Source organism: Pseudorca crassidens, chromosome 2 (assembly GCF_039906515.1).
Source record: "Pseudorca crassidens isolate mPseCra1 chromosome 2, mPseCra1.hap1, whole genome shotgun sequence".
Taxonomy (NCBI): domain Eukaryota; kingdom Metazoa; phylum Chordata; class Mammalia; order Artiodactyla; family Delphinidae; genus Pseudorca; species Pseudorca crassidens.
The window spans coordinates 144235102-144262359 of NC_090297.1; the positions used below are offsets into that span (position 1 = coordinate 144235102).

Consider the following 27258-nt stretch of genomic DNA (forward strand, 5'->3'; position numbering starts at 1 on the left):
TCCAGGGTCCCAAGAATGTGCTGCCTGGGAAGAATTCAGTTACAGAAATACTAGGCCACATCCGGAACTTCCCTGCTGGCAGCTGGTCCTGGATCCTGTGCCTCCCCTGGGAGCGCTGTGCTGCGTGTTGCTGGCTCTGTCACGCCCCTGGTGGTGGCCTCGGGGAAGTCACTCAGACTCGCCCAGCCTCAGTTTCCACCCGGTCAGCTAGGGATAAGAGTATCTCCCTCAAATGCTAGTTGAGAGTATGAAGTAATACAGTGTAGGAGTGGCCACCTTTCTTTATTCTGAAGAAAGCATGAGAGGACAGAGCACCAAAGGAGAGGACAGCAGGAAGCCAAGTGGAGGAGCCAGGAGCTGAGGGGGGCACGTGGGGCCCGACCAGAGTCAGCACAGAATCCTAGCAGCCGCACGCGGGAGCTCTCACTGCCTGCTGGCGCTGTGCTCAAAGCTCTGTACCCACCGTGCCTCACCGAATCTTTACAAAAGCCTCACGGGTTAAGTATTATCCCATTTCACAGATGGAGAAATGAGAGGCTAGAGAGGTTAAGGAAGCTGCCTAAGATTGCTCAGCTTGGAACAGGCAGAGCCAGGATTCAACCCCAGCTGTCTACCACCACGGTCCCTCCACAGTGCTGCCGGCTCGGGTGAGGGGCAGGGTCTGCCCCAGCTGGGCCTGGAGGCCCTGAGTCACTGCATCCCTCATCTGTGAAGTGGGTGTGAGCATTCCAGCTCTGAATGGAATGTGTGACATTGACTTGAGGGTCCTTGCCCCTCTCTAGCCCTGAGAGGGAAGCACTTTGTAAACAGGGGATTACCTATTGGCCCTGCCGCCTTGAGCCAGATCTCTTGTCCTGCCAAATTGTTGGAATGGTTCAGTGACGAGTGTGTTCTTAGGAAGAAATTTATGATGCCTTTTTCAGAGTGAGTCACCGAATCCCTGTGGTGAGAGGCACGGGGGAAGGGCCTTCTGCAGAGATAGGCTAACTCGCCCTGGGCCTGGCTGCTTCCTCAGGCCCACCTGAGGGTGAGTGCTGTCCAGTGAGGGTGAGGGCAGGGGGGAAAGGGAGGAAGCCTCCAGCTGGGGAAAGTGGATGCCTCGCAGTGGATTTGTATAGATCTCAAAGGGCTCCAGAATTCACTTTCTGCCTGCCACCGAATTTCCTAGGGTGCTTCTGAGTCAGGCTCCGGGTCACTCCCCGAGTCCTTTCCAAGGCTTTTGCATAACCCTCCCAAAACAAGGTCAGCCAAAGAATATTTCACAGTTTGGGTGAATCCTCTTCTCTCTACCTTTGAATCACAAAAGAGGAAGGTGATACAAATTTAAACTTAAGAGAGAGGAAGATTTAGCTTAGGTGTTGCAGTTCTGTTGGGATTGTTTTTTTTCCCTTAAAAACTATACACTGCCATGTTCATGAGGAAAGCTCCAGCCTTAAAAGTTGACTCTTTCGGTCATAAATGTGACTATGTTAGAAGGGCTAGTATGAGAAAATGTCTGTCGAAGCATAGCAGGTAATCTCCTTAGACAGATGTCACTGAAGGTCACCTGACAAGGCCGACCCTCCCCTGTCTGCTCCTGGGTGCAGCGTGAGGACTTCTTTGATGTACCCAAACCCACAGGTTAGGATGGAGCACACACACAGGGCTCAGGATACTTGGTCTGCAGACGTTGAAATGCCCATAGCATGGACACTGTGAAAACCAGCTCCCTTCACTGGTGGTCACTTGTCTAGTCATCCATATTTTGCAAACAGCTAAAGGTCAGGATGCAAAAGCAGACTGCTGGGCAGCAAAAATTGGAGTCCATAGTGTCGTTCACTGTGAAGCTCACCCCCTCTCCAACAGGAGAGCCCATCTGGCTTTTTCAGATACTGTTGACTCCTACTTTAATCGTAATTCTAACATGATAAACACTTCTATTTCTCAACCCAAACCACATTAGAAGGGTATAAGTTCGAAGGACAGAAGAGCCTCTAGAGCTGAGATGTTCAGTATTTTGAGGGTTAATGACCTCTCTGAGACTCTAAACTGTGAACTCTAGCCCCAGAAAGATGCTTTCACATCCAGTGTGTTCTGTGCAGTACCAGGTGGTTCTTAGCCCCTGAGGCTCAACCATAAAACCCAGATTAAGAACCCCAGCTGTAGAGACTGGCACACCTGTGAGCTGACCGCTCGGACCTTGGAGAGCAGACCCAATGACTCTAACCCTGCTGCCTGTCCCCCGCCTGATGGAGCAGACGCTGCCATCCCTGACAGGTGGTGGTGGTCCTCACAGTGGCCCTGTCAGAGCCCAGGTGTGCTTGACGCACCCACCTAAGCAAGCAGGGGTGCACGTAAAACACTTGCTGAGTGTGTCTGATGTGTCAGGCGCTCTTCTAGGTGCTTTATCTGTTTTAATTCATTGAATCCTTGCAACAGCCCTGGAAGTTATTTCTGTAAAACCCTGGACTTAAACTCTTTTTCTCAAACTCCATCTCTAGTGGTTAAATCATTAGAAATGTAATATTTTTCCAGAAAAATCACTTACTGATACTATTGGACACTTGCTTTGTATCAAACACTGTGCTAAGTATGGATTTTACATGTGTTAATTCATTTATTTTACATTTTTATGGATAAGGAAATTGAGGCTCAGAGAGTCTAAGTAATGTGCCTAAGGTAATAGGGCTGTAAGTAGTGGAACTGGGATTTGATCCAAGTTTCTCCATTTCTAAACCCTTCGATAGGAGTTATTGTGCTCTACTCCTCTGTCCATTGTGGGGTTATGGTCTGTATACTCACAACTACCTAGAACGATGGAGGTTTGGTTAGCAAAGTTCTGAAAAGAGTGTTTAGGACAGTTCCTTCAATGGATCTATCGGGGCCTAGCATTAATTTGCCCACTACTCACCCATGCTGTATAATCTGCCAGTCCAGGACACAGACCCTGGTGGTGTGGGGTAATACAAAGAGCAAGGAAGACTTCCAGTTAAACATGGAGGCTTGATCTCCTGCATTTATTTTCTCTCCCTCTATCATAGATTTTTTTTTTTGTAAAGATGACTGCAACAATTTTTCTTATTCTTGCATACATACCCCTTTACAGTGCAACTTTGCCACTCTTCCCATCAAGAAAAAAGGTCTTGAATCTGGGTTGACTTGCTTTGACTGATAGAATTCAGTGGAAGTGATACTGCATGACTTCTGAGGCTCGGCCTTAGGAGATCTTGCAGCTTCTGCCTTGAATCTTTTGGAACGTTGCCCTGAGATTCATGTCTTAAGGAAGCTAGTCTAGTTTATTGGAAGATGAGGGGCCAGTGGAGGAGAACGGAGGCATCCCTGTCAACAGGCAGCAGCAGCCACCAGGCTTATGAACGGTCCAGCTTGTATTTTCCAGCCCAACCAACTGCTAACTGAATGCAGCTGCATGAGCGAGCCCAGGTGAAACCATCAGAGGAACCACCCAATTAACCCACAGCATAAAGAAAAGTAGTAAATTATTGTTGTTATAAGCCACTAAGCTTTGGGGTGATTTGTTATAATGATCATGGATAACTGATACAGCCCTCCTAAATTCTACGTCATTCACCTCCTTCCCCAAATAGCCACTAATAGTGGAATTCCAAAGGCTTTAAGCCAAAAGGCTGAAGAGAAGAGAGAAGACCATTGCAGGGGAAAGACTTCCAAACGCTTTTCAGATGGGCATGTGGGTAGAGGAGCAGTCTCTGAGTGGAGCTGGGAAAGTCAGAGTCCACATGTGTACAAGAAAGGAAAATGATGAGAAGTGGGCCAAGGAGCCCCACAGAGTCTACGAGGGTTGGGTGCTAAGAGGTACCAGGTACCACAGAAAACAGGAGTGAGGCCCAGGGCTCAGAAATGCAAGCACCACCCCCTCCTGGTCTCTTTTTCCATGCAAGAGACCAAAAGCCATTATCTGGAGAAGATGACTTGGAGATGCTCTGGACTCCAGGACTAGTCACAGCAGAGGGTGACAGTGAGGTAGGAGCTTGAAAACCGGGAGAGTAATCAAAAACTAAGTAAATTATGGCCCCTTAGACTCTCTGCCTGCTCCCAGGACACCAGCAGCTAAGTGTCACTTCCCTTCCAGGCAGACGATGGAAGATTCTTCTCTGGATAGATTGAATGCTTCATCACCCCCATCCTCTGTTCCTAGGAAAGGATCTCCACAAAATGTTACTTGAGGTTTCCCAGTAAAACAGCCTTCTAGCCATCTGGTCACCCTACTGTGAAGCCTACTAGACTATAGGCTTGCCTTGCTCTTTAATATGGAGGGTCATCAGACATTTGAAATGAAAGAGAGGTCAAAACAAACAGAAAAGAAGGAAACAACATACAGCAAGCCGAAAAACCTTAAAATAACTTTTTACAAGAACCTATAAAGTAGTAACCTCAGGAAAATATGACATAAAAGTAGAACTCTGTGAGAAAGGAACAGAAAAGAAAGAGTTCTTGAAAAATTTAAATATGATAACTAAAGTAAAAAAAAAAATCTCAACAGAAGGTGCCCAGCACAGTAAGCAAAAAACCAGTTCACCCCAGAAGCACATCAGTATCAAATTTTAGAACACAAAGGATAAAGAGAACATCATGAAAGCCCCAGAAAGAAAAAAAACCCTAACAGACAAAGGAATGGGAATTAGAAGGGCATCAAACTTCTCTCCAGATACACTGGATAGAGCGTAATGGGAAAATGCCCTCAAAATTCTGAAGGAAAATTATTTCAACCAGGATTTTATATTCAGCCAAATGATCAATCAAATGTGACGGGAAAGTAAAGACACTTTTAGACATGCAGGACTCAAAACCTGGGCTTATCATGAAAGAGGAAGCCCATGGCATCCAGGAACAGGGGCTCCAGCAAAGGAAAGGGCAGAGGGAAGTCTCAGGACCAAGAGCAAGGAGCCAGCCCAGCCTGAGCAGTGGAACCAGCACAGGGAAGGGAAGTTTCCGGACCAAGGGACACAGGGCAAGGACTGGCAGATTATACAGCATGGGTGAGCAGTGGGCAAATTATTGCTAGGCCCCGATAGATCCATTGAAGGAATTGGGGGAAATTGTTATACGTAGAAGAAACTAAGAAGTGGGAAAAGGGTGGGGGATTATTTTTGAAAAAATGCATGAGAAAAGGTATTTAGGTGGATATTTTGAAATCTAGAGTAAAAAGCAGAAAAAAAGAAGCTACTGAGTTGGAAGTGGTTGCTTCTGGGGAGCAGGGCACAGGAGTAGAGAGGGTTGAACTATGGGCCACTGGCTTTCACCATGCCTTTTAGCCCTATTTGATGTTTAACTATGGGAATAGGTCACTTTAATCAAAGAAACATACATTTTTATGCAGAAATAAAGAGCATGGGCTCTAGAGTCCAGTTACCTGGGTCCAGATCTCTCTTACTCTCTTACTGATGGCAGGGCCTGGGTTGAGCCAATGGCTCCTTATCTACCTTGTTTACAAGGTAGATAAGTTTCCTTATCCACCTTGTAAAACTGAGGTGAGGGTTAAACATAATTTCTGTAAAGGGCCTGGCACAGAATGTATGATCAATAAATCATAGCCATTATGATTTTTAAGACTTCTGAGAAATTCCATGGTAGAATGAAAGCAAACTCCACTGCCCCATGTTTGGGAGGAGCTGAGAAAACCTGGATAAATGTCACCTTTGCATTTGCTAGTATGTTCTCCAGCTGTTGTAAAGCTGCAGACATTCTGCGGGCTCCCACCCATCCCCTCGCTCTCTTGGTCATTAGTGTCGTCACAGTCACCTTCCAGAGTGGCTTAGGAGAAGCTGGGCATGCAGCAGAGAGTGGCTTTTCACATAAAGGCCCGATTCATTCCCAGGGGCTGCTTGCAGGTTTTCCTTCTGAAGCAGTCGTCCCACACAGCAAGTTGCCTCCATGGGAGGGATCCAAAAGCAGCTCCAGGTAGGGACATTGGTGCAGGGCAGGCAGAAGGCAGCTCCAGGCTCAGCTGGGGGCGGGGAGCACGTGGGCATCAGGCAGAAAAGTCCAGTGCCTGACCTGCCAGGGTCCTGGGCTCAGAGCCACCACACTGATCTGGTGCCCCACCCAACTAAGGGGGCCTCCAAGGAGGGCCTGGGGCTGCGTTTGCTCACCCCCTGGCCTAAATATATACACATACTTATTTAAACAAACATATTGAATGGGGAGAAGTCTGGAGAGAGAGAGGTACCCTAAGATGTTAACCAGAATTCTCTCTAAATGGTGGCATTTGCAGTGATTTTCATTTCTTCTTACTCATCTGTATGTTTCAATTCTGGTAAAATGATCATACATTCCCTTTGTAGTTTTAATTAATAATAATGACAATAAAGAACAAGGTGATGAATCCCTGAAAAGGGAGTGGGTACATGAGGAAGGAAAGTTCTGTGGCCCCTAAAACGCACAAATGACCTTCAGCCTGAGAGACTTGGTAACAACAGGGAAAACGCCAGCCCCCTGCCAGCCAGTGTTCCAAGAACTCAGAGACCCCCGCTTTGGGAGGGGTGCAAATGGGTGGTGGTGGGGCAGAATGACAGAAAACAGCTAAAGCCTCAATAACCCCTAACGCACGCAAGGTGCTGCTCTACGCTCGAACTCACTTAATCCTCACAGTGACCTCTTGAGGTAGGGTCACTTGTCATCCAACCTTAGTTTTTCCTTTTCTCCTTCACAGGTCCAGCCATAAGAGTGACTTGCTGTCTCCCATACGTGACCCTTAGTTTCCACTTCCTTGGAATTTTGTCTCCATGCCTTTGTTCAAGCTCTTTCCTCTTCCTAAACGCTTCCTCTCCTGTTTTCACACGCATAATGTCTCTCTGAGAGGGAGAGCAAGGCAGGATACTAACTCTTTCCTCAAGTAACCTCTGTCCCCTCTGAATTCTTAGAATTCTCACTTGGTAACACCATTCTGCCGGCTTCATAATTAGTGCTGCAAGTTATGTTATAGTACATCAACCCAGGTGCTCGGAAGAGGCATACAGAGTGGGGCAAGACGTGGTCCCGGCCCTGAGGGGCTTTCTGCCAGCCTAGGGAGAAGATACCAACACAGCCAAGTACCCACAATAGAGAAAGGCCTTTAGACTAAGTGCTAGGGAGAGGAAGAGGGTCTGGGTTCTGCAGGGAGGCCTCCCAGAGGAGGTCAAGTGAACCAAAGGGGCCTTGAAAGGTGCCTGGGATTCCAGCAGGTGGAGAGGGAGAGGAAGGGGCCCCAGCGAGGGAGGCAGGAGGGGTGATGCTGTGCTGTAGTTTAGGGAGCGTGAACTGGTAAGGGCGGGGTTCCTGCTGGCTCACCTTTGCCTCCCCAGAACAGTTCCTGGCCACAGGACACGTCTCTCCTGGCCCATGGTGAGTGTCACAGGGCCAGCCACAGTGAGCATCAGAGACACCAGGCTGATGCACTGCCCTGGGAAGAGCCTCTCCGCCATCTCACCAGGTAGTGCCCATAGTGTGTAGGCAGAGAATATCTATAAATGAGTGGTGGGCAGCCCATGAAAGGACTCCTGGGCCTACTCCCAACTGTCCGGGCCCTCTGTGAGCTGCAGCAAGGCACTTCTCCTCTCTGGTCCTTTGTTTCCCCAGCTGTCAGGTGAGATGACCTTGAAGGTACAGGCAATCCTGTGGCAAGGGGATGAAGCCCATCGGCCATGGAGCCAGGACGCCTGGGCACAAATCTCCAGCTTCCTGAGTGACATCAGTAAGTAAATCTCTCTAAGCCTCAGTTTCCTGCGTTGTAAAAGGGACAGTAATACTGCAAAACCTAATCAGAACATCATACGTAGGATCCCAAGAATGCCACTGCACAAAACTTGGAGTCTCATTACAGTGAGGATTAAGGAAAGATGGGATACTTGGAGCTAATCGCATTGTGTCTGTTCAATCATTATGAGGTGTTATAGTAGGATTCTTGTGGATTAAATGTGTGTGTATATATATATATGTGTATATATGTATATACAATATATTAAAAACACACAGTACATGTGCAATGAAAGTGACTAGCAGTAGTAGAACAAGAGCGCCCCAGCTGGCTGAGTGCGGGCTCTCTGAGAGAGGAATAGTGGGCTGGCTGGGAGCACGTCAGGGTCAGACGCTGGCAGGGCTGCTGAGCCTGCACTCCCTGAGGCCAGGAATCCTGACAGCCTGGCTGCTTCCAGGGCTGGTTTCGCTCTTCCCAAGGTTAGATCCTAGAAATCCTGGGGAAAACTCTGACTGCGACATTACCTCTGGGCAGGCAAGAAATGTTTTTCAAGTTCCCATGAGATAACTGGAGGACAGAGATGTCAATTAGAAACCGCTCTCCCCTTTTTTGTTAAAAATACTCAGAATCGTGTGCGTTGTTAGTATCCCAAGCACTTATTCCCCTGTTAGCATCTATCACAAGAGAGAAGTTAAGCTCTTTTTCCACAGAAGGAAAGCAGTGTCAGAATAAAGCCAGCTCCTACCTCTCCAGCCCTGGCCCTGGCCGTCCCCCCTCCCTGGGCGGGGACTGCAGAAGGCTTGCTGCAGGGGGGCAGGGCTGCCAGCCTCCCCACTCCCTACCCCTCACTGTGACGAGCTACCTCAGGCTGTCGCAGATGCCCCCATGCCAGGGGCAGCTCAAGTAGGAGCCTGGATCCCACGTGCATCCTGGACAAGAGCTAGGAAAGGGTTTCCTGCTGCGATCTGGGCACAGCTCCATTCTGCATCTTATAAGCACAGGTATCAGAGTGGGAGAGGACCCTTGAGAGCCTCCCCTTTTACTAAATGAGCTAAAGCCTAGAGAGAGGTTGCCATGCCTCCCTGGCTCTCTGTACCCTTTGCTGGTCCCTTCTCACCTCCCAAGCTCTAAATGTTGGTGTGCCCTGGAGCTCAGAGCTTGGATCCCCCCACACCATCTCACAGACCTCACCCAGGCCTGCAGCTTTATGTACCATATGTATGTGCCTGCTGACAACTCTCAAATGTACATCTCCATTCCAGACTCTATTCTGACCTCGAGATTCATACATTCAACTGCCCACTCAGCTTCTCCACTGGGATGTCTAATAGGCACCTCGCTCCTCATGGGTCCAAAACTGACTTCCTGATCTTTTCTCCTCCCATAGTCTTCTCCATTTGAGTTCATGACAGCTCCATCATTGCTCAGGCCAAAAACCTTGGAGTCACTCTTGGCTTCTGTTTCTCTCATACTCACGCCCAATCCATCAGCAAACCCTTCCACATACATGTAGATCCTGATCACTTCTCCCCATCTCTCCCTCACCCTGCTCCAAGCCACCATCAGTCCTGCCTTGTTTGCAGTAGTCTCCTTAGTGGTCTCCCTGCCTCCACCCTTGTGTCCTGTCGTCTGTTGTGAACCATCCCAGGAGGCAGACTATCCTGTGAAGATAGAGGTCAGCTGAGGTTTCCCCTCAGCGCAATGCCCTCCAGGGGTGCCCCATCTCATCCAGAGCAGTGGTCCATCTTATCTTTCCATCTACACTCGTAGGATTCACTGCCCGCTCACTCCACTCCAGCCCCAGTGGCCTCAAACCCACCAGGCGTTCTCCCACCTGAGGCCTTGGTGTGTGCAGCTCCTCTGCTTGGGACTCTTCCCCCAGGTTTCCATGTGCTCACTGCCTCCCGTCCTGGGCACAGCCTCGTTCCTGTCTGTATGCAAATGCCACCTTTTCGGTGAGGTCTTCCCCAGCCTGATTAGTTACAATTGCACCCCCTCCAATTTCTGTCCCCACTTTTTACTTTCTTTTTCTCCATGACGCTTATCACCGTCAAACATACTATAAACTTTATTTATTTTGTTTATTATTTATCTCCTCTAATGGGAATGTAAGTCCCCTAAGGTTAGAGATTTTTATCAGACACACAGTAAGTGCTCAACAACTGTTTGTTAACTGAGCGAATGAACAGGAATCAATGGTTCTGGTGCGTCTGCATCAGCTTTTCCCATGAGGACCATTGCACTTAGCCGATGAATGGAAGAGCAAGAAAACACCTAGATCATCAAGTTCAATACCTTCTTCACTTGAGGGACACTGAGATTTAGCAAGGAGGAGGATATCCCAAAACATCACAGCACATTGACTTTAGAGCTGGGGCTGGAAATGGATCCTCCTGTCTCCCAAACAGAGCCTGTCCTCTGGTCCCCCTGCCACCCACGGAGGTCACTCCCTTCTGACAGCAATTTCCAGTCTCCTGAGCTATAAAATTAGAACAAGGAACCTACAGAAAACAAGGAAATGAAGTATGGGGCAGGGGTATTTTTAGGCTCGCTGGTTTCTAAGTGCATACATATATAGAAAGGTCTATACACATGGCTATATATAGGTATTAAATCAGGAAGTAAGTTGAGTGGTGGGTTAGCTTTTCTGGGGGTGGCCGAGTGAGGCTGCTGCAACACGGACAGTTTTGAGCCAGAGCAGCTGATTCCAAGGGAACTGGCCCTGCTGAGTCATCTGGAAGCTGCATACCTCACATTGAGTGTTCAGAAAGAGTCTGAGGAGTGAGAGCCTTCTTTTTCTTCCCTTCAGTCAGCCAGAAGTACCAGTGAAACTCCAAGGCCCACCCAGCATCTTATGGTCAAAATCTCCCCAGTGCTGGCTTGCCGTCTTTGGGGGCAAATGGGGATTCTGAAGGGGGAGTTTGAGCAGTAACCTGGAGCCTCTGTGTCCCCAGTTGACCAGAGACACCTCCTGGGCTCTGGTCCCTTTGTCCACCAGGAACTTTCCAAGACTTCAGACCAGGCCTAAAAGATGAGACCTGGATTAGCATAACGCACTTCCTAATGGTCAGACGTTCTGTTTATCATGTATGGATCTCATTTTATATAACAACTTACTAGGAAGGTACTTTTAAAATTGTCTCCATTTTATCGTTGGAGAAACTGAGGCACAGTGTGGTAAGTGATGTACCCAGGTCTCTCAGCTTAAGTGGCAGACCCAAGCGGTCTAGCTCTACAGCCCATGCCCTTAGCCATCAGGCTGTGCTGCACTGGCAAGAGGGCAGGAAACCTGGGTATGTGTAGAGCATTTCTGGGGCTCTGAGATTCATGGCTGCATCCAGGTTTTGATGCTGCCGATCTTTGACTGGACTTTGAGCTAAGCAGTGAACATGTAGCAAGCACATTGGTTGCTTGTGGAAAGTGAATGGGGGCAGGCCTGTTCCTCCCACCTGGGGCAATCCAAGGGAAGTATCCTGATTCATGCTGTAGAAATAGGAGCTAGTGTCCTTTTGCAAGGCAGGAAAAGGACCAAGCACTAAAGCTGGGGCAGATCCCTGCCCTCATATAGCTTATGTTGTAGTTGTGGGACACGGACAATGACCACAAACAAATAAATGAGATAGTTAAGATGGTTATAAAAGCCCTAGGGGCTTCCTTGGTGACGCAGTGGTTAAGAATCCACCTGCCAAGGCAGGGGACACAGGTTCGAGCCCTGGTCTGGAAAGATCCCACACGCTGCGGAGCACCTAAGCCCGTGCGCCACAACAACTGAGCCTGCGCTCTAGAACCTGCGAGCCACAACTACTGAGCCCACGTGCTGCAACTACTGAAGCCCGCACGCCTGCAGCCCGTGCTCCGCAACAAGAGAAGCCACCACGATGAGAAGCCCGCACGCCGCAATTAAGAGTAGCCCCAGCTCGATGCAACTAGAGAAAGCCTGTGCACAGCAACGAAGGTCCAGCGCAGACAAAAATAAATAAATACATAAAATTGTAATAATAATTAAAAAAAGCCCTAAACAAAATAAAACAAGGTAATGGAATGGTTATGGGTTCAGCTGTGTTCCCCCAAAAGTTATGTGTTGAAGTCCTAAGCCCCAGAATATGACTTTATTTCGAGATAGGGTCTTTACTTAGGTAATTGATTTAAACTGAGATCATTAGGGGGGGCTCTAATCCAGCATGACTGGTATCCTTATAAAAAGGGAAAATGTAGAGAAAGGTACCCAGGGAGAACACCATGTGAAGTTGAAGAGAGATCAGAGTGATGCATCCACAAGCCAAGAACACCAAAGGTTGCCACATGCCACTAGAAACTAGGAAAGAGGCATGGAACGAGTTCTCCCCACAGCCCTCAGAAGGAACCAGCCCTGCTGGCCCCGTGATCTTGGAAACTTCTAGCCTCCAGAACTGTGAGACAATAAACCTCTGTTGTTTAAGCTACCAGTCTGTGGTGCTTTGTTATGGAAGCCCTGACAAACTAACACACAGACAAAGAGTGTCTGGGGGAGAAGAGGATTAATTTAGCTAACAGATTGGGTTAGGTCTATCCGAGGAGGTGACAACTGGGCTGAAGCCTCAGTATTGACAAGGAGATGCTCATGTGAAGATACACACCTCAGACATGGAAACTAACTTGGCATATCTGTGGGAGAGACGGAAGGCCCATGTGGCTGGAGCAGGGTGAGTGAGGGCAGAGAGGTTCAAGGAGAGGGAAGATAGGATAGAACCTTCGTGGAACGTGCTGGGAATTGGCATTTTACACTAATTGCAATGGAAAACCACTGGAGGGAGTGACGTGAGACCCGACTTTCCCCTTTGAAAGATCCCTCTGGCTGCTCGGTGGAAAAGAAATTTGAGGATCGGGTTAGGGGAGACCAGTTAGGAGTGTGAGGTTCACGTTCAGATGAGAAATGAGTACCCTTGGCTTAGGGCACTGGCAGAGGATGGGGGAGAAGTGGTCTGGTTGGTGATAAACTCTGGAGAACCCCAATAGGACTTGCTAGTCCTGGGATGAGAGAAAAAGAAAGGTACCTACGATGACCCCTAGGACTTTGGGCTAAGCAGCTGAAAGAGCAGTGGTGCTTCTTACGGTGGGAGTGGATAGAGTAGGGAGTTTCTTGAAGAGAAACAGCCAGTCAGCTCCCACCCAAGTAAGATTTATAAGATGAGGCCAAAACAAAGATTAACGCGGCATAGTCCCTGTCCTAGAACTCGGAGCCTGAAGGAGGCAGACACATAAACAAATAATACCAACACACCGTGTGAAGTAGCTGGCAACACACAGCTACAGGAGTGACTCTGGGGAAGTCGAACAAAAGAGGAAAAAGTTTCTGTTTTACTTTTTCAAAATAATTTCGGACTTACATAAATGTTGCAAAAACAGTACAAAGAATTCCCAAATACCCTTCACCTGGTTTCCCCAAATGTTAACATCCTACAAATTTACAGTACAGTCATCAAAACCAGGAAATCAGCATTAGCTACAGACCCCATTCACATTTCATCAAGTTCCCCATTCGTGTTCTTCATCTTATCCAGGAGCCAAACCAGGATCACCCATAGCACTTAGTTATCGTGTTTCTGTAGTCTCTCTGGCCTGGGATAGCACCTTCATCTACTCGTTCATGGCCTTCATACTCTTGAAGAGTACTAGCCAGTTATTATGTAGAATGTGCCTCAATTTGGGTTTGTCTGGTGTTTCCTCAGGTTGTGCATTTTGACAAGAACACCACAGAAGTGATGCTGTGCCCCTCTCAGTGCATCATATCAGGCGGCACATGAGGCTGATATGTTGTGGTACTCGTTATGTTGACTGTGATCACCCGAGTAAGGTGGGGTCTGCCAGGTTTTCCACTGTAAAGGTAGTCTTTTCCCCTTTGCTACTAATAGGCATCTTGTAGGGAACTACTTTGAGATGATGTAAGCATCCTGTTTCTCATCTTATTTTTACCCACAAATGTTTGTTTCCGTTGATGAGTCTTGCTTAAAACAACCACGACCGTGGGTGTCTGCCAAATGGTGGTTTTCTATTTCCTTCACGCCTTCTAATGTTCATCAACTGAAATTTTTCTGTAAGAAAGGCTGTCCCTTTTCCCTTACTTGTTTATTCAAACATTTATATCAGTATAGACACATTATTTCCTATTTTTCTCTTGTTCTATAAGCTATAATCTGTTGTGATCTTTTTTTTTTAATTTGCTCAAATTATGTCAAATTTGGCCATTGGGAGCTCCTTCAAGTTGGCTACTGTGTTCAACAGGAAAGTTTTGAGCAAAACTTATGACAAAGTTATGATAATGAGGCATAGGGACTTGTAAGGAGAAGGGAGAGGAGAGGCTTCCAGGCCTGGAGGGCAACCATGGGCTCTATACCCAGTGCTCTCTGAGGATGCTTGCCAGCCTCTGGGCTGACTACTCCTGACCATGAGGGTCAGGAAGATGCAGCCACGTGCCTTGCTCAGGTAGAGAGACCTCCACTGAAGGTGCCCCACCTCTATCACGACCTTCCCAGGGACCAACCAGCAGGCTGCAGCTGCTATGGCACTTGGGCTGTTAATGCATCTGCCTGGCTTTGCCCAAGAGGGGCCCTCCGCCATGTGCACGGACACCTCCACCTCCAGCCACCTGCTGCCTGCTGCTGCCCCGCCAGACCTGCCATCACCCAGGGGCGTGGGGTCCCCACTGCTCAGCCCCTAGCTGACTGAAGCGTGTTCCTTTGACCTCCTTGCCTGAAGGGGTTGTATCCGGGGAGGTGGCAAGGCTCTCAGAGCTGTGGAGTGACAAAACCACTTGGCCTGGAGACCGTCTAGGTGAGACTGGCTATCGTTTTGACTGGCTAGCTGTCGTTTTCTCAATCTAGGGCCTCTGTGAAGTCTTGAGGGGATGCCCAAAAGGTAAAGTAAGTTGGAGCGGGCGAAGGGGCGGGGGAGTGGCAGTTGGATGACCATCATTCTGGTCCAGGCCCCTCCCCTGGTGACAGGGATGGAGCTGAACCCCAAAGGGAAAATGGCTTATCTAAGGTCACAGGGACACTTGGTGGCTAGGCAGGACCAGGACTCAGTGCCCAGAATCCTTGTGTCCTCCTCACCATTTACACATTCCCAATCTGCTCTGCTTCTTGTTTATCAATGGCTGATGAGGCCGTAGTCTGTGTTTCCTTGTCCATTTCCCTTGTTCACACGGCAGGCGGAGAGACGGAGGCCAGTCTTCCAGCCCCTTCTGAGGCAGGGCCTCTAGGCACATGAGCAGCACTGACCCTTCACCCCCAGGGAAGGGGAGCTGTCCTGGGTCATTTAGCAAAGCAAGGCTGAACTCACCTTGGAATCTCTCCTGGCTGGAGGCCCATGACCTCACCCAGAACCATCACTGAAGGGCTAGAATCTGGCCACCTTTTCTTCCTTCTCTCCCTTCTCTTCCTTCAGTTCAGAATGGGAAGCCTCCTTTTTTTCCTCTTTTAAATTTCATATTAACCTTTAAGATAGGGTAAGCATTCACGTGACTCAAAATTCAAACTTTACAAAAGTTACACTGTAAGAAGCCTCCTTTCCAATTCTGTCCTTTGGACTTCCCCTCCCAGGGGCAGTCACTGTGGTTCATAGGATTGCTGTGAATTAATCCACAGAAAGCACTTAGAACCGTGGCGGGCACATGTTACACACACAGTGCGTGCTGCATCATTGTTTTTATTTTTAAACTCAATCATAGCTTTATCTCCCACACCCAGCACCCAAGTTTCACCTCCTCAGGCTCCCAACACTGTAGCCCTACTAGTTGTGACCATTTTGAATTCGGCCCATGCCTGGTGACCTTTCTGCATCCTGTCCCTGCTACTCCTCCAGGCTGGGCAAGCCCTCCCCACCCTGCCCCCTGCTGAAATGCCACCTATTCTCCAAAGCCCAGCTCAGATGCACCTTCCTTTCAAGGCCTCAGGCTCCTCCTCCTTTGTATTTCCCCATCCTTCTCGACTTCTGTGGTTGACTTTCCACAACCTCCTGCATTCATGTGAGAATCATATATGCTTTTGCCATCCCCCAACTCAGCTGTCAACTCCCTGAGGGCAAGGCCGGGATCTTTTTCATCTCTGAGTTCCCTGCAGCACTTAGCACAGAAACTTCCACGTCGGAAGTGAATAAATGCCTTTAAATTTAACTGCAAATTTGAACTCATTGGGGATGCAGAACGTGGGCATGTGAAGAAATACGTACGCTGCCCAAGGTAGGACTCATTACTTCTCCATGGTCTAGAAGCCATACTTTTATTTTTTTTATAAATTTATTTATTTATTTATTTTTATTTTTGGCTGTGTTGGGTCTTTGTTGCTGCGTGCGGGCTTTCTCTAGTTGCGGTGAGCAGGGGCTACTTTTCATAGTGATATGCGAGCTTCTCATTGCAGTGGCTTCTCTTGTTGCAGATCACAGGCTCTAGGCGCGCAGGCTTCAGTAGTTGTGGCTCGCGGGCTCAGTAGTTGGTGGCTCACGCACTCTAGAGTGCAGGCTCAGTAGTCGTGGCGCAGGGGCTTAGTTGCTACGCAGCATGTGGGATCTTCCCAGACCAGGGCTCGGACCCATGTCCCCTGCATTAGCAGGCGGATTCTTAAGCACTCCGCCACCAGGGAAGTCCCTAGAAGCCATACTCTTATAATCAGAACGCACCAAGTTTTTCCCAAACCTCACAGGTGGGTTGGAGACCTGCTTTCTTCTGCTCACTCATTCCCTGTCATTCTGCATTTGATTTAACAAATCCTACAGTCCTGCAAACAATGTTTGCTTTGCTATAGCATCCAACTGTCTTTCATTCCTCCCAAAAGATAAGGAGCAGGTGACAGAGAACCAACTTTAGTGCAGGACCTCATTAGCTTTGGGGCACAGACACACTACATGAATCAGAAACTTTCTACTCCTCACATAATGTGGCTCCAAAAAATCTAGTTAGGCTACTTTGCTTATAACCAAAATCTTCCTGAATACACTTGTGACCGTATGTGTGACTGGAGCTCAGAGAAGAGGGCAAGGTCACCAGTCTACATATCCATAGGGACTGTGTTGGGTTACATGTAATAGAAATCCTAAATAACTAGTTTCTTCTTCCCTCATGTAACATAAATCCTGACGTCTGGTGGACCACACCCTCCATGGCAAAGACTTGCTCTACTCTTCTGCTCTGCCATGCTTAGGATGTGACTTCCATCTTCCAGGTTGCCATATGGTCATAACATGCCACTGTGGCTCCAGACATCACATTCGCCTTCCAGACAAGAAAAAGGAGAAAGATGGTAAGGGGCAAAAGGGCACAGCTGAGTCAGCCTCCTTTAAAGAGGTTTCTCAGAGCCTCTCCCAGCAACTTCTATTTACATCTCACTGGCCATACCTGTGACCCATGCACACCCTAACTGCAAAGGAGCCTGGGAAATGTAATTCTTAGCTGGGCACATTACTCCCCCAAATAAACTTGGGGTTTTGTTAGTAAGGAAAAAAGGGGGAGTAGGGATGGGGTTGGTAGTTAACTGTCTCTGCCACAATTGGGACAACTAAGGAAGACTTCATGGAAGAAATGGGCCACAGTAGGATGAGATAAGAACTTACCACATGCCAGGCACTTTATTAAAACAGGTTGGGGAGGGGAAGCTTCTGGTATCTTCGCATGCCAGGGAGCGGTTCCAGTTTCCGTTTTAGAGATAAGGAAAATGAAAGCTAAAGCTATTCAATAATTCACTCAGGGTCATGTAAATGGCAGTCTAGATTCAAATTCCAGAATCTGCCAGGCTCCCTTGTCCCTGCCAGCCTCACCTGTCATCTGCCAGACTCAGTACATATGTAAGAGGAAGGAAAGAAGAGGGTTCAGAGATGGGGAGGCTCTCGGTGTGTTTCCAGGACAGAACTCTGACAGGGTCAGAAGGAAAAGAGAATGGAGAGGCCCAGATTGTTCCAAGTGGGTGTTTTCAAATGTAAGGATATCTTACTTACTTATGGGCTAATTGCCAGAAGAACTTAATCTGTTTTACACTTAGCATTAGCATGAAATAAAAGTCAAAAATCAAATGGAAAACTGAGGAGACGTGTGGGGAATGAGAGCACCTTTTGTTGGGGACCCCAGAGACAGGGAAAGGGAGAGGGTGGGAGGCCCATGCCAGGCTGGAGGGCGAGTGGGGCAGGGGGTCTCTGCTCGCACCAAGTCCCTCCTGCTCTGGGCAGCAGGCAGCACTCTGCCACCTGACAAGAGCTGGTGAGGCCTGACCGGCGAAGAGCGTGCCAGGCTGCTCTGGGTCCCGGGAACATTGCCGCCTCAGGCTGGCGGACTGCGCGCAGAGCGAAGGGGTCAGATGCATCTCTGCCCCTTAGGAGCTGGGTGACCCGAAGCAAGTTACTTCTCTGACTCTCACCCTCTGCATCTGAGAACTGAAATAATCCTACCTTGCAGGACTTTAGGGAGAAAAAAACAAGGTGTACACAGCCTGGCAAGTGCTTAGAAAACAGAACCTGCTAATTTCGTTCACATAATTATTATCATTGCTTTTGTCATTGTTGCTGTCTAGTAGATGATGGCACCATCGACTAAAGCCTGGAATATAGAAAGAGGAACGGACTGGTGGAGGTAGCAGGGGAGGCTGAAGATAATCAGGTACAGTATTGCCCTTTCAAAGAGAAGATGGGTCCTGGCCCTGGCCTCGATTAGTTAATGCATCGAAGGGTTAAAAACAGGAAACAGAAAAAAACCGTATTCCAACCCTGTATAAATTTATCAGTAAACAGTCTGGTAAGCCCCTGTGATGTGCTCAGCATGGTTCTAAGCTCTCTGACAAATATATAAAAAGTAGAGTAAAAACTCAGTTAATCCAACCATTGGGAAATTGTGGCAGGTGAATTTTCTGGACGCCTGAAAATTTACCAGCCCCACACACTTTAGACACTTTTTTCTTAATGTTAAAAATTGTGGATGGAAATATTTTTTAAGCGCACTGTTCTCATCCCTGGCTTCCTAGTGACTATCGAATACATCGTCATTGAGAACGACATGTGCTCTGCTGTCTTGTGATAGCGTGATGGCCCTGGAGGCTGTGGGGTGAGGCTGGCTGTTTGCTTCTACCCTCATGGTCCCTGCACGCTATTTTGTTTTTACATTTGCTTTTATAGTTTTTCTAGGTGTTCTCTCACTGTCAGGCTTTTGTGTGTTAATTTTCCCTTCTCTTTTTGAGCCTCCCTTCTAGTGCTTTCACTTTATTGCTTCTGATGTGCTCTAGGTTTGGAGACCAGACATAAATGCTTCATCTTTTATAGCCCATCTCAGCCCAAAAAGGAATTAAGGGAACTATTACAGTTTATCAAGTACCTACTATGTGCTGAGCATTTTACCAGCTGTTTTGCAGCCATTATTTCATTTTTTACCACAGCCCTGTGAGTTGGAAATTTTTATCTCCATTTTTTAGAAGTGTAGACTGGGGCTCAGAGAGTTTAAGCACTTTGCCCAAGGTCACACAGCTGCTGGTGAGTGGCCTAGCTGGAATTCAGATGCAGTGTGTCTGGTACAGGGACCATCCATGCTTTTCCTGGTGTGCTACACTGCTTTGAGTCTGTGGTAAATCACATGCTGTTCGCTGTTGCTTGTTACTGTGTTGGGTTGTGATAGCGTTATCTTCCTAAATATTATAGAACGTAAGCCCCTTGAGGGCAGTGACCTGGCTGCCCACTTGCATACTGCCCACACCATTGCCTAGTGCCAGGATCCAGGTGGTCAACAGCTGCTTTACAAAGAGTGGGAGCCTGGAAGAATGGGGGCAAGAGAATGGAGTGGGCCATTGCCCCTTGGCACCCAGCCCCTCATACCTCCCTGCTACCTAAAACCTTCAGCTTGCCCCAGATATTTGCTCAGCATTTGCTGAGCCCAAATCTCCCTTAGCTTGAACCAGCAGCTGCGGAAGCAGCCCACGTGGTCCACTCTGGGTTGGGAAGGAGGAGTGGCTACCCAGGCTACTGGCCTCCCCCTGGGGACCGACCAACATGGAAGCCAAGCCCCGGTGAGACACTGCAGGGAGGTAGCAGCCCAGTGGGGAAGGCTGGTGTTGGGTCCAGGATTTTCACTAAGAAATTCTAGAGCAGGTACCTCTGAGTAAACTCCTACAGAACTTCTTCCCTGAAAGGAGAGTGACTGGAATTCCAGGGGATCCAACTTTCCAGCCCAAGCAAACAGCAGACCAGTATCCCAGCAGGGCCTGATTTTGCTAGGTAATGCTGGCTCTGAGTCTTCGCTTCTGTGACTCAAACTTTGAGGCGAGAAACTGCCCCATCACATGACTTATGGATTTCGCCCTGACAGGACAGTTTCTGTTTGTGTTTTGGTTCTCTGTCAGACGCTCTGAGCTCAGAGGGGAACCCCACCCTCCGTGTGACCCGGGCACACTGGCCGTGTCACGTGACCACAGTTGCCTGCGAGCCAAGCATTTCTCTGGGTGACATCATGCCCTTGCTGATTGCCCAGGTGTTTCAGGGCCTCCCGGGGCTGACACGGAATTTGCATCACTTCTGATACTTGGCTCTTGATTTGTTTGTCTTTGGTTAATAGCAAATCTGGATTGGGGTCGAGGGAAGTTGTTGAGACAACCAGACAGCAAACACGTCCCACAGAAGCTTGGCGGGACTTGGACCTGCGGCTCCTGCCCCTCCTCAACCCCAGGAGCCATCACAGTTCTTCTGGGCTCAGGCCTGAGGCAGAGAGGTTGCTGGTTCAGACTCTCTAGCACCATCCCGGGACTTACTTCAGATTCGGGACCTCTCTGGACCAGCCTCGAAGGCTCAGAACCAGGCGTTGCTGAGACTTATGCTTTTACGTGGCTCTCTCCTCACTTGCCCCCTCTTCAGGGGGGCCAGCGCCAGAGGACCCTGGATTTCTCTCCTTCCCTCTGCTCTGGCCATTTGCCTGGAGTCAGAGCTCAGCCTTCCCACCTTCCACTAACCTTGGGTCCATGGGCAATCACTTCCCAGACCCATGGAGGGCCAGGACTGAGGGACTCTGCAGAGACCCCCCCACCCCCATTACTTTATGGGGAAGGAAACCCAGGCTGGAGGGTTTCTTAATCCATTTTTCTCACCCACCAATTTCCAGCAACCTTCGCCTCTCTGGCCTCAGTTTGCCCATCTGCCGAGGAGTGGGAAACAAACCCCATTCTCCCAACCGCAGGATGAAGACTGGGACCAGCTGAGTTTGTGAAAGGGCCTATTACCCCATTGCTCCAGAGGTTCTCAAGCTTGAACATGCATCTGAATGCCCTGGAGGGCTTGAAAACAGAGGGAGGCTCCTCCTTCCCACCCCAGGGTTTCAGTAGGTCTGTGGTGAAGTCAGAGAATTTGAACATTTTCAGACGATGCCGATGTGGCTGGTTCAGGGACCACACTTTGAGAAGCACTGCTGTAAATCTCCGGAACTCACCCCAAAGAGAGGCGGTGTGTGCTGGAGCCTCTCACGCTGGCTCCAGGAAGTCGGTAGCTTGAAGTCAGCCACAGTGGGAGTATTCACACCTCGGGAATCAGTAAATGCTGCAAACCAGTTTTGTTTGTTTTTTTTTTGCCAGGGAGCTAGCTGGTAAACATTTACCGGCACACCACTGGGTAAGAGGGCAGCCTTTCTCTCCCTCTGTGCCCCAAGACTGGGGTGCCGTGCCTCAGAAACAGGACAGGAAAGCTCAGTCAGAACTCTCTGCGCCTCCATTTCATTGTCTGTAAATTGGAAACACTAATAGCATCTACCTCCCTGGCCCACAAGAATTAAGTAAGAAGATACCCGTGAATCACTTAGCAAAGTACTCAGCATAGAGTAAGTGCTCAAAAATATTCGCTCTTGTCCTTAAAATCCTTCGGATTATAGGGAATCTGTATTTTGTTCCTACAAGATTACAAAGTTCTATATAACTGTACTCCTGGGAGGGGTGGAGACCATGCCATTCTGAGCTTCACAGCTTTGGGGTGCCTACTGGTACCTAGTCCTCCTTCTCTGGGGCCCCCCCCCATTGCACAGTGTGAGCCCCACCCAGCCCCCGTTTGTAATGTGTGACACCCCTGGCCGTAGCTGCTTACAATAGACACTCTGGGGTTCTCAGAGTCTCTTTCCTGGGAACTTGGACCTGGAGCCCAGAGCCAGCCTGTAACTCACCACCTCAAGGTCAGTGGGGCAAGCAGGCTCTGCCAGCAGCCAGAGGGACCAAGGAAGGGCTGCACAGAGAAGGGGTGGAGCAGGTGGGCAGAGGCAGGCACGGGAGTGAGGTGGAGAAAGAGGCCTGAGGACACCCCCGCCTCTGAATCTGGGCTCGTCTAGAAGTTCTGCTGCCCTGCCCTGGGCCTGCATCCTCTCAGCCAATGTCCACTGTGGCTTAAGTCGTATCACGTTGGCTTCCGTTAATTGCAACCTGAGAGTCCCAGCTTCTCCACTGACTCTGCTCTTTGCTCACCCCCACCTGCCCCAGCACAGGCTTGGGGCCCGTGCCTGCTCGGCCCTGCCTGTTGTGGACCTTGGGCAGGACTCAAGGCCTCGCTTCTTCCATCTGCTCGTTGAATATGGACTTGGGCGGAAGCGAGCCTCCTTCTGAATTTTCCCCGTTATATGGAGAGAAATGAATATTCCTGACATTACCTACTCAGTGTCACCCCTGCTTAAGACCCTGCAGCAGTCCCACCCCACCCCCGCTGCTCTTGGATTGACTCCAGGCTCCCTTCCTGCATTCTAGACACTGTCTGAGCCTCTCCTGGCCCCTCTCAGACCTCCACTCTCACCTCTTGACTCTGAGGGATATGGACCTGCTGGCAGTTCCCCAAGACCGCATGTTCTCTTTTGGCTTCTCTCTGTGCAGAACAGAATTTCCCCAAGCCTACAGCCAACTACCAAGCATTCTTCAGGCTCCCCCTTCGGTGTCACTTCCCCTGGGCCATCTTCCCTAGCACGGCCCTGGCTGTGCCCCTGTGCCTCGCACCCTGTGCAGTCTCCCATTGGCGCGGCCTGTGCCACACCACAAGATCCCGAGTGCAGGGGCCAAATGCAGGCCCCTCTTGTTTCCCCAGGTTCCACGTTGTAAGGGCTCAGTGGATGGTTAAATAAATGTTGTGACCTGAGGAAAGGGGGGCTCCAGAAACTCAGGGGCCATCACCGTTGTCCGTGGTGACCTCCAGAAAGTCAAGTTTCCAGAGGGAAGAAAAGGAGAGGAAGGGGTGAAGGCAGCCCTAAAATGGGTCAGGTAGAGTGCCTGCTGGGCGATCAGATAGAGAGCTCTCCTGGAAGAGAAGGTGCAGATTGAAGAGAGAGTGACATTGGCAGGACGGAGGCAGTGTGAGGTGTAGCGGGTAAAAGCACAGAGTCTGGAGGGAAGGTGAGGAGGAGAAAGAGGAGCACGAGCCCTGGACATTGGACTCCCCTTCCTAGACCTCAGGCTGTGCTTGTTCCCTAGAGGCTCGGGCCGCCGTTGCCCATGGACTTGCTGGTGGCTCAGCCGCACGATCGACACGTGTGTCTAACCTGAAGGAAGTCCCCTGTAACCTGACCTAAAGGAAGCTGCTTGGAAAGTTACCGCAGATACAGTTCTCCAGGGATTCCCTTGCCCTACTCAGCTCGCGAAAGCCCCTCTCCAAAGCCAGCCCTGCTCGGAGGCCCTGGACAGGGAGTGGTCACGGTGCCCAGTGCCGGGCGGCGTGTCAGAAGGCGCTTGGCTTCCCCCTCACCGGCTCCAGGCTGGCTCCTTTGCGAGGCCAGCCAGAGGGCTGGATGGCTCACCTCCCTTGGGCACAGGTCCCATCACAGCATTGCTCCAGCCATGGACGTCATTCCCCAGTTACCGCAAAATAGGGTTACAGTTTCTCCCATGGTGTGGAAATCCCAGGAGCCCTCTCAACCACCTGGGCCGAATGCAGAAGTTGGGCTTCTGGTCCATTAAATTCCCAGTCCAGGAAGCCTCCGGTATGAAGCTTCCTTGTAATCTGTGATCTATTTTCAGGGCTGCCCAAGAAAGACTTCATTAGTTTAGACATTAGGACTTTAATAGATGATTCTACTAAAGTTGGGTACACAAAGAAGAAGCTGAGAGAGTTTAGAGAAAGCCTACATTCACCTGCCTTCCCCAGCAACTTAAGAGCTAGTTTTACCCCTAAGAGCTTATAATCTAGATGGGAAAAGAAAATGAAGGTGCATTACATAAAATTGTGGAGAACAATTAAATATTAACCGGTGTGGTGCTCGCTGATTGCAACAGGACTATGATGTGGCTCAGAGAGCCAGTTCTGCGTCAGAGAATTCACGGAGAAGGGAGACTAGAGCTGGGCCTGCAGCGGGGGGTTTCGGGTCAGTGGAGAAGAGAAGGCAGGTGTTCCGGGGAAGGGGACCTGCATGAGCAATTGCCTGTAGAGTATGCGGGACAGGAGGCCTGGATTAAGCAGAGGTTGTACATTAAATGCAGGAAGATAAGATTAGCGAGAGGGTGAGAGAGGGGATGTGTGTTGCAGGAGGTGGAGGCGGGGGCAGTTATGAAGTGTTTGCACGCCTGCTCGAGGAGCTGGGGCTGATGGAAATGATGGGAGGAGGGCGGGGTGAGGGAGGGGAAGCATTGGAGGGCTGAGGGGTGGGGAGGGAGCTGAGGAAGTTTCCAGCAATTGCTGGCCACCAGCAGGCATGGGCGGCTGACTTGGGGGCTGAGGGAGCGCTCTTCCCTCCGGGCCCCGCACCCTGCCTGGGCGGCAGGGGCTCTACAGGCCCCTCTGATAAGGGTTGCCAGCAGATAGGTCACCCGCTGCCCCAGGTACCCAAGGTGGCCAGCCTTTCACAGGCCCTGGGGAGCCACTGCAGGATCCGGCACTTCAACAGGCATTTTGAGGGTAGCTGCTAGGCGCAGAGCACCACAGGGAAACAGAGAGAAGTGAGGCGGGCTTCCTGCCCTCCAGGGAGCCCAGTGTGCGGGAAGAGAACAGATGTGGCCGACAGCGCTGACGGAAGGCCAGGTGCAGGCTGAGTTCCCAGGCTGCGGGGGAAGCAGGGAGTTCAGTCCTGACTGGAGAAGGAGCCTCTGCGGAGGGCGTGGGGTTTGTACACCTCAGAGAGTGAATTAGAGGCATTCTCTGCCCGGCAGGAAAGATGGATAGACAGGGAGGGAGAGCTTCCAGTGAGAGAGCAAAGAGAGCTCAGGCAGAGGCTGCAGACCTTGCGACCTGCCCGCAGGAGGGTCCGGCGACCTTGTAAGGGAGGCTGGGGACAGAGGTGGAAGTGTGGCTGGAGGCAGATGCCGTGCCAGGTCAGGAGAAAGAAAGTCTGCGGGTCCAGGGATCCGCGCGGCATTCACGGGACGCCTGGTTTGAGCTGTAGATGTCAGGGCACAGGGAGGAATAGACAGGCCCAGCACCAGCAGTCCCCAGGTCAGTGGAGGAGGCTAGAAACAGGGACTTCTGCTCGGTGTGGAGAATGCTCGAATTCTGTGGGTGCACAGAGGACGGCGTGGTGAATTCTGCCCCAGACCTGGGGTGCTGTCGGGCTGGGAAGATACGTGGGCTGGGCTTGGGGCCCTGGGGAGAGGTGAGGGTTTCCTGGGTTGAGGGAGAGGGGGTTTCGGGCAGAGGAGTCAGCACGACGAAGGGGTTGAAGCTAGAAAAGAGCAAGGCACAGAGACCAGCAGGGTAGTGTAGCCAGAGCTGCAGGCTGTGTGTGTGTGAGAGAGACAGACAGACAGAGAGACAACAGGCAGAAAGAAAGAGGAGGGAGGGAAATGGAGAGCGAGAGAGCTGGGAGGTGAAGCTGAAGCGGAAGATTGGGGGCCAGCCTGGGAGGCCCTCAGCTGCCCTTCCAGGGGAGCTGGGCATCACTCTTATGCGATGAGGAGCTGAAGCGTCTCTGAGCGGGAGCAATGTGCTAGGAAGTGAATTCTGACCTCTGCATGGAGGAGGATGGAGGGGGCAGAGCCAGGAGGCAGGGACACGTTGGGGGCCGGGGCACTCCCACCTAAGAGGAGAAACACAGAAGATAAGAAGGTCTGTGGGAGCGGGATGTGAGTTCTGTCTCGGACATTTTGAGTCTGAATCGCGTGGGGCGATGTCCAAGAAGAAGTGGAAAATGCTGGAAATCAGGGCAGAGGTCAAGCCTCTGAGGAGCGCTGCCTCAAAGCCTGAACGGGACGAAGAGAACATCTAGGAGGTGGCCACAGCGGTCACGTGCCAGATGGCCCCGGTGGCAGACGCGGGGCAGGAAGGGAGGGCCCCTCGGGAGAGACGCGGGTGGAAGGAGGGTCACCTGTGCGGATATAGAGCACGTCATTAAACCTGTAATGATGTCAGTGATTTTGGAAAAGGAGACACACGGGGGGCGGGTGAGTTTGGATATGAGCCTGTTTAGTCTTGGGGGGGGTGGGACATTGTTGTCAGGGTGCTCGAGCCACTTACCCTATGCAGAGGTGCCCGATGTGCATGGAAGGAGTGAGAGGGAGGACAGGGACCACAAAGTGGCGGGCGGGGAAGGCAGTGATGGCCGAGCCTCTAAGAGCATCCAGTCCCCTGGCCCCAGCTGTCACCCTGACCCTGTGTGTGAGTGAGTGAGCCTGGTGCCACGCTCAGCGGGTCCTGCTGGGAGTGGAGGGCTCTGGTTCTCATCACCGAGCCCCATCCCCGCCCAGAAGCCCCTTTCCCATGCGCCTCCCCCACTGTTTCCTGGTGTGGGCCGGGACCCGGCAGGACTGTCCAGGTGTGCGTCCTGCCACCAGTAGACCAGGAGCTCTCTGAGCATGAGGACCCATGTCTCCCTTCTTCCTCTTCCCTACAGAGTCCAGGACGGGGCCCACGCATGCCGGGGGCGGACACCCCACGTGGCACTCAGTCTCCCAGGCAGACGGGGATGCCTCAGATCGCGTTTCTTCTCGGCAGGAATTTGGGCCAGATCCCACAGGCACGCAGACTTGTGAGTGCCCCAGACTCCTGGTTGGACAAGGTCACTCAATCCAGGCAGCAGCGTAGCTTTCTCCTGACTAATTTACCTCATCTGTTCCAAATGGATGAGACGCCCAGGATTTGGGGTGAAGGGGCAGAAGAGGGTTCTTTTTATCCAGACCTGCTCAGTCCACCTGTCCCAGAGTCTCCACGTTATTAAATGTTTTCTGGTTCCTATGGCAACCGAAGCACACAGCCAGGATTTTGTTATTGTTCCAGGGAAAAAAGGGAAGGGCCACAGCGTGAGGACTGACGTCCGTGCACCATCCATCACCCAGGCGGCTGAGTCACCACCACGGTCTGGTGCGTCCATGGAGTCACCTCCCTGTGGTCTGAGGCTCCCACTGGCCTTCCCTCTTTGGCAAGAGGCTGGTCCCAGTCTGTGTCTGTCGGCGAGCGTGGGTAACTGGGCACCCTGGTGTGCTGAGTCCTGCCGTGTGCACTTCTGGTGGCTAGCGGGGTAGAGAGGACATTTCCTGAAGGAGGCACAGTCCTGCCTCCAGGGAGTGAGAGCTCGTGAGGCTGGGGATGCATTCCCTGTCCTTTCAGAGCACACGTGTATTCACAGACAGTTTCTAGGGCCACCTAGCAACTGACTTACCATACGACCTCAGCCAAGTCACCTGGCCGCTCTG

The 27258-nt window shown here is 50.6% G+C and overlaps 1 protein-coding gene across 14 annotated transcripts in view; it reads left to right on the forward strand.

The window, feature by feature from the left end:
- LOC137219843 (uncharacterized) overlaps positions 1-27258 on the forward strand; it is a 146434-nt gene that overhangs the window by 98837 nt on the left and 20339 nt on the right. For 7 of the 14 annotated variants that reach the window (XM_067729004.1, XM_067729007.1, XM_067729009.1 and 4 more), the window contains 3 exons: positions 7573-7687; positions 26460-26594; positions 26843-26926. In XM_067729004.1, coding sequence (XP_067585105.1) covers positions 7573-7687; positions 26460-26594; positions 26843-26926 — 334 coding nt within the window. The other 7 variants (XR_010941272.1, XR_010941274.1, XR_010941273.1 and 4 more) reach the window with 7 other exon arrangements.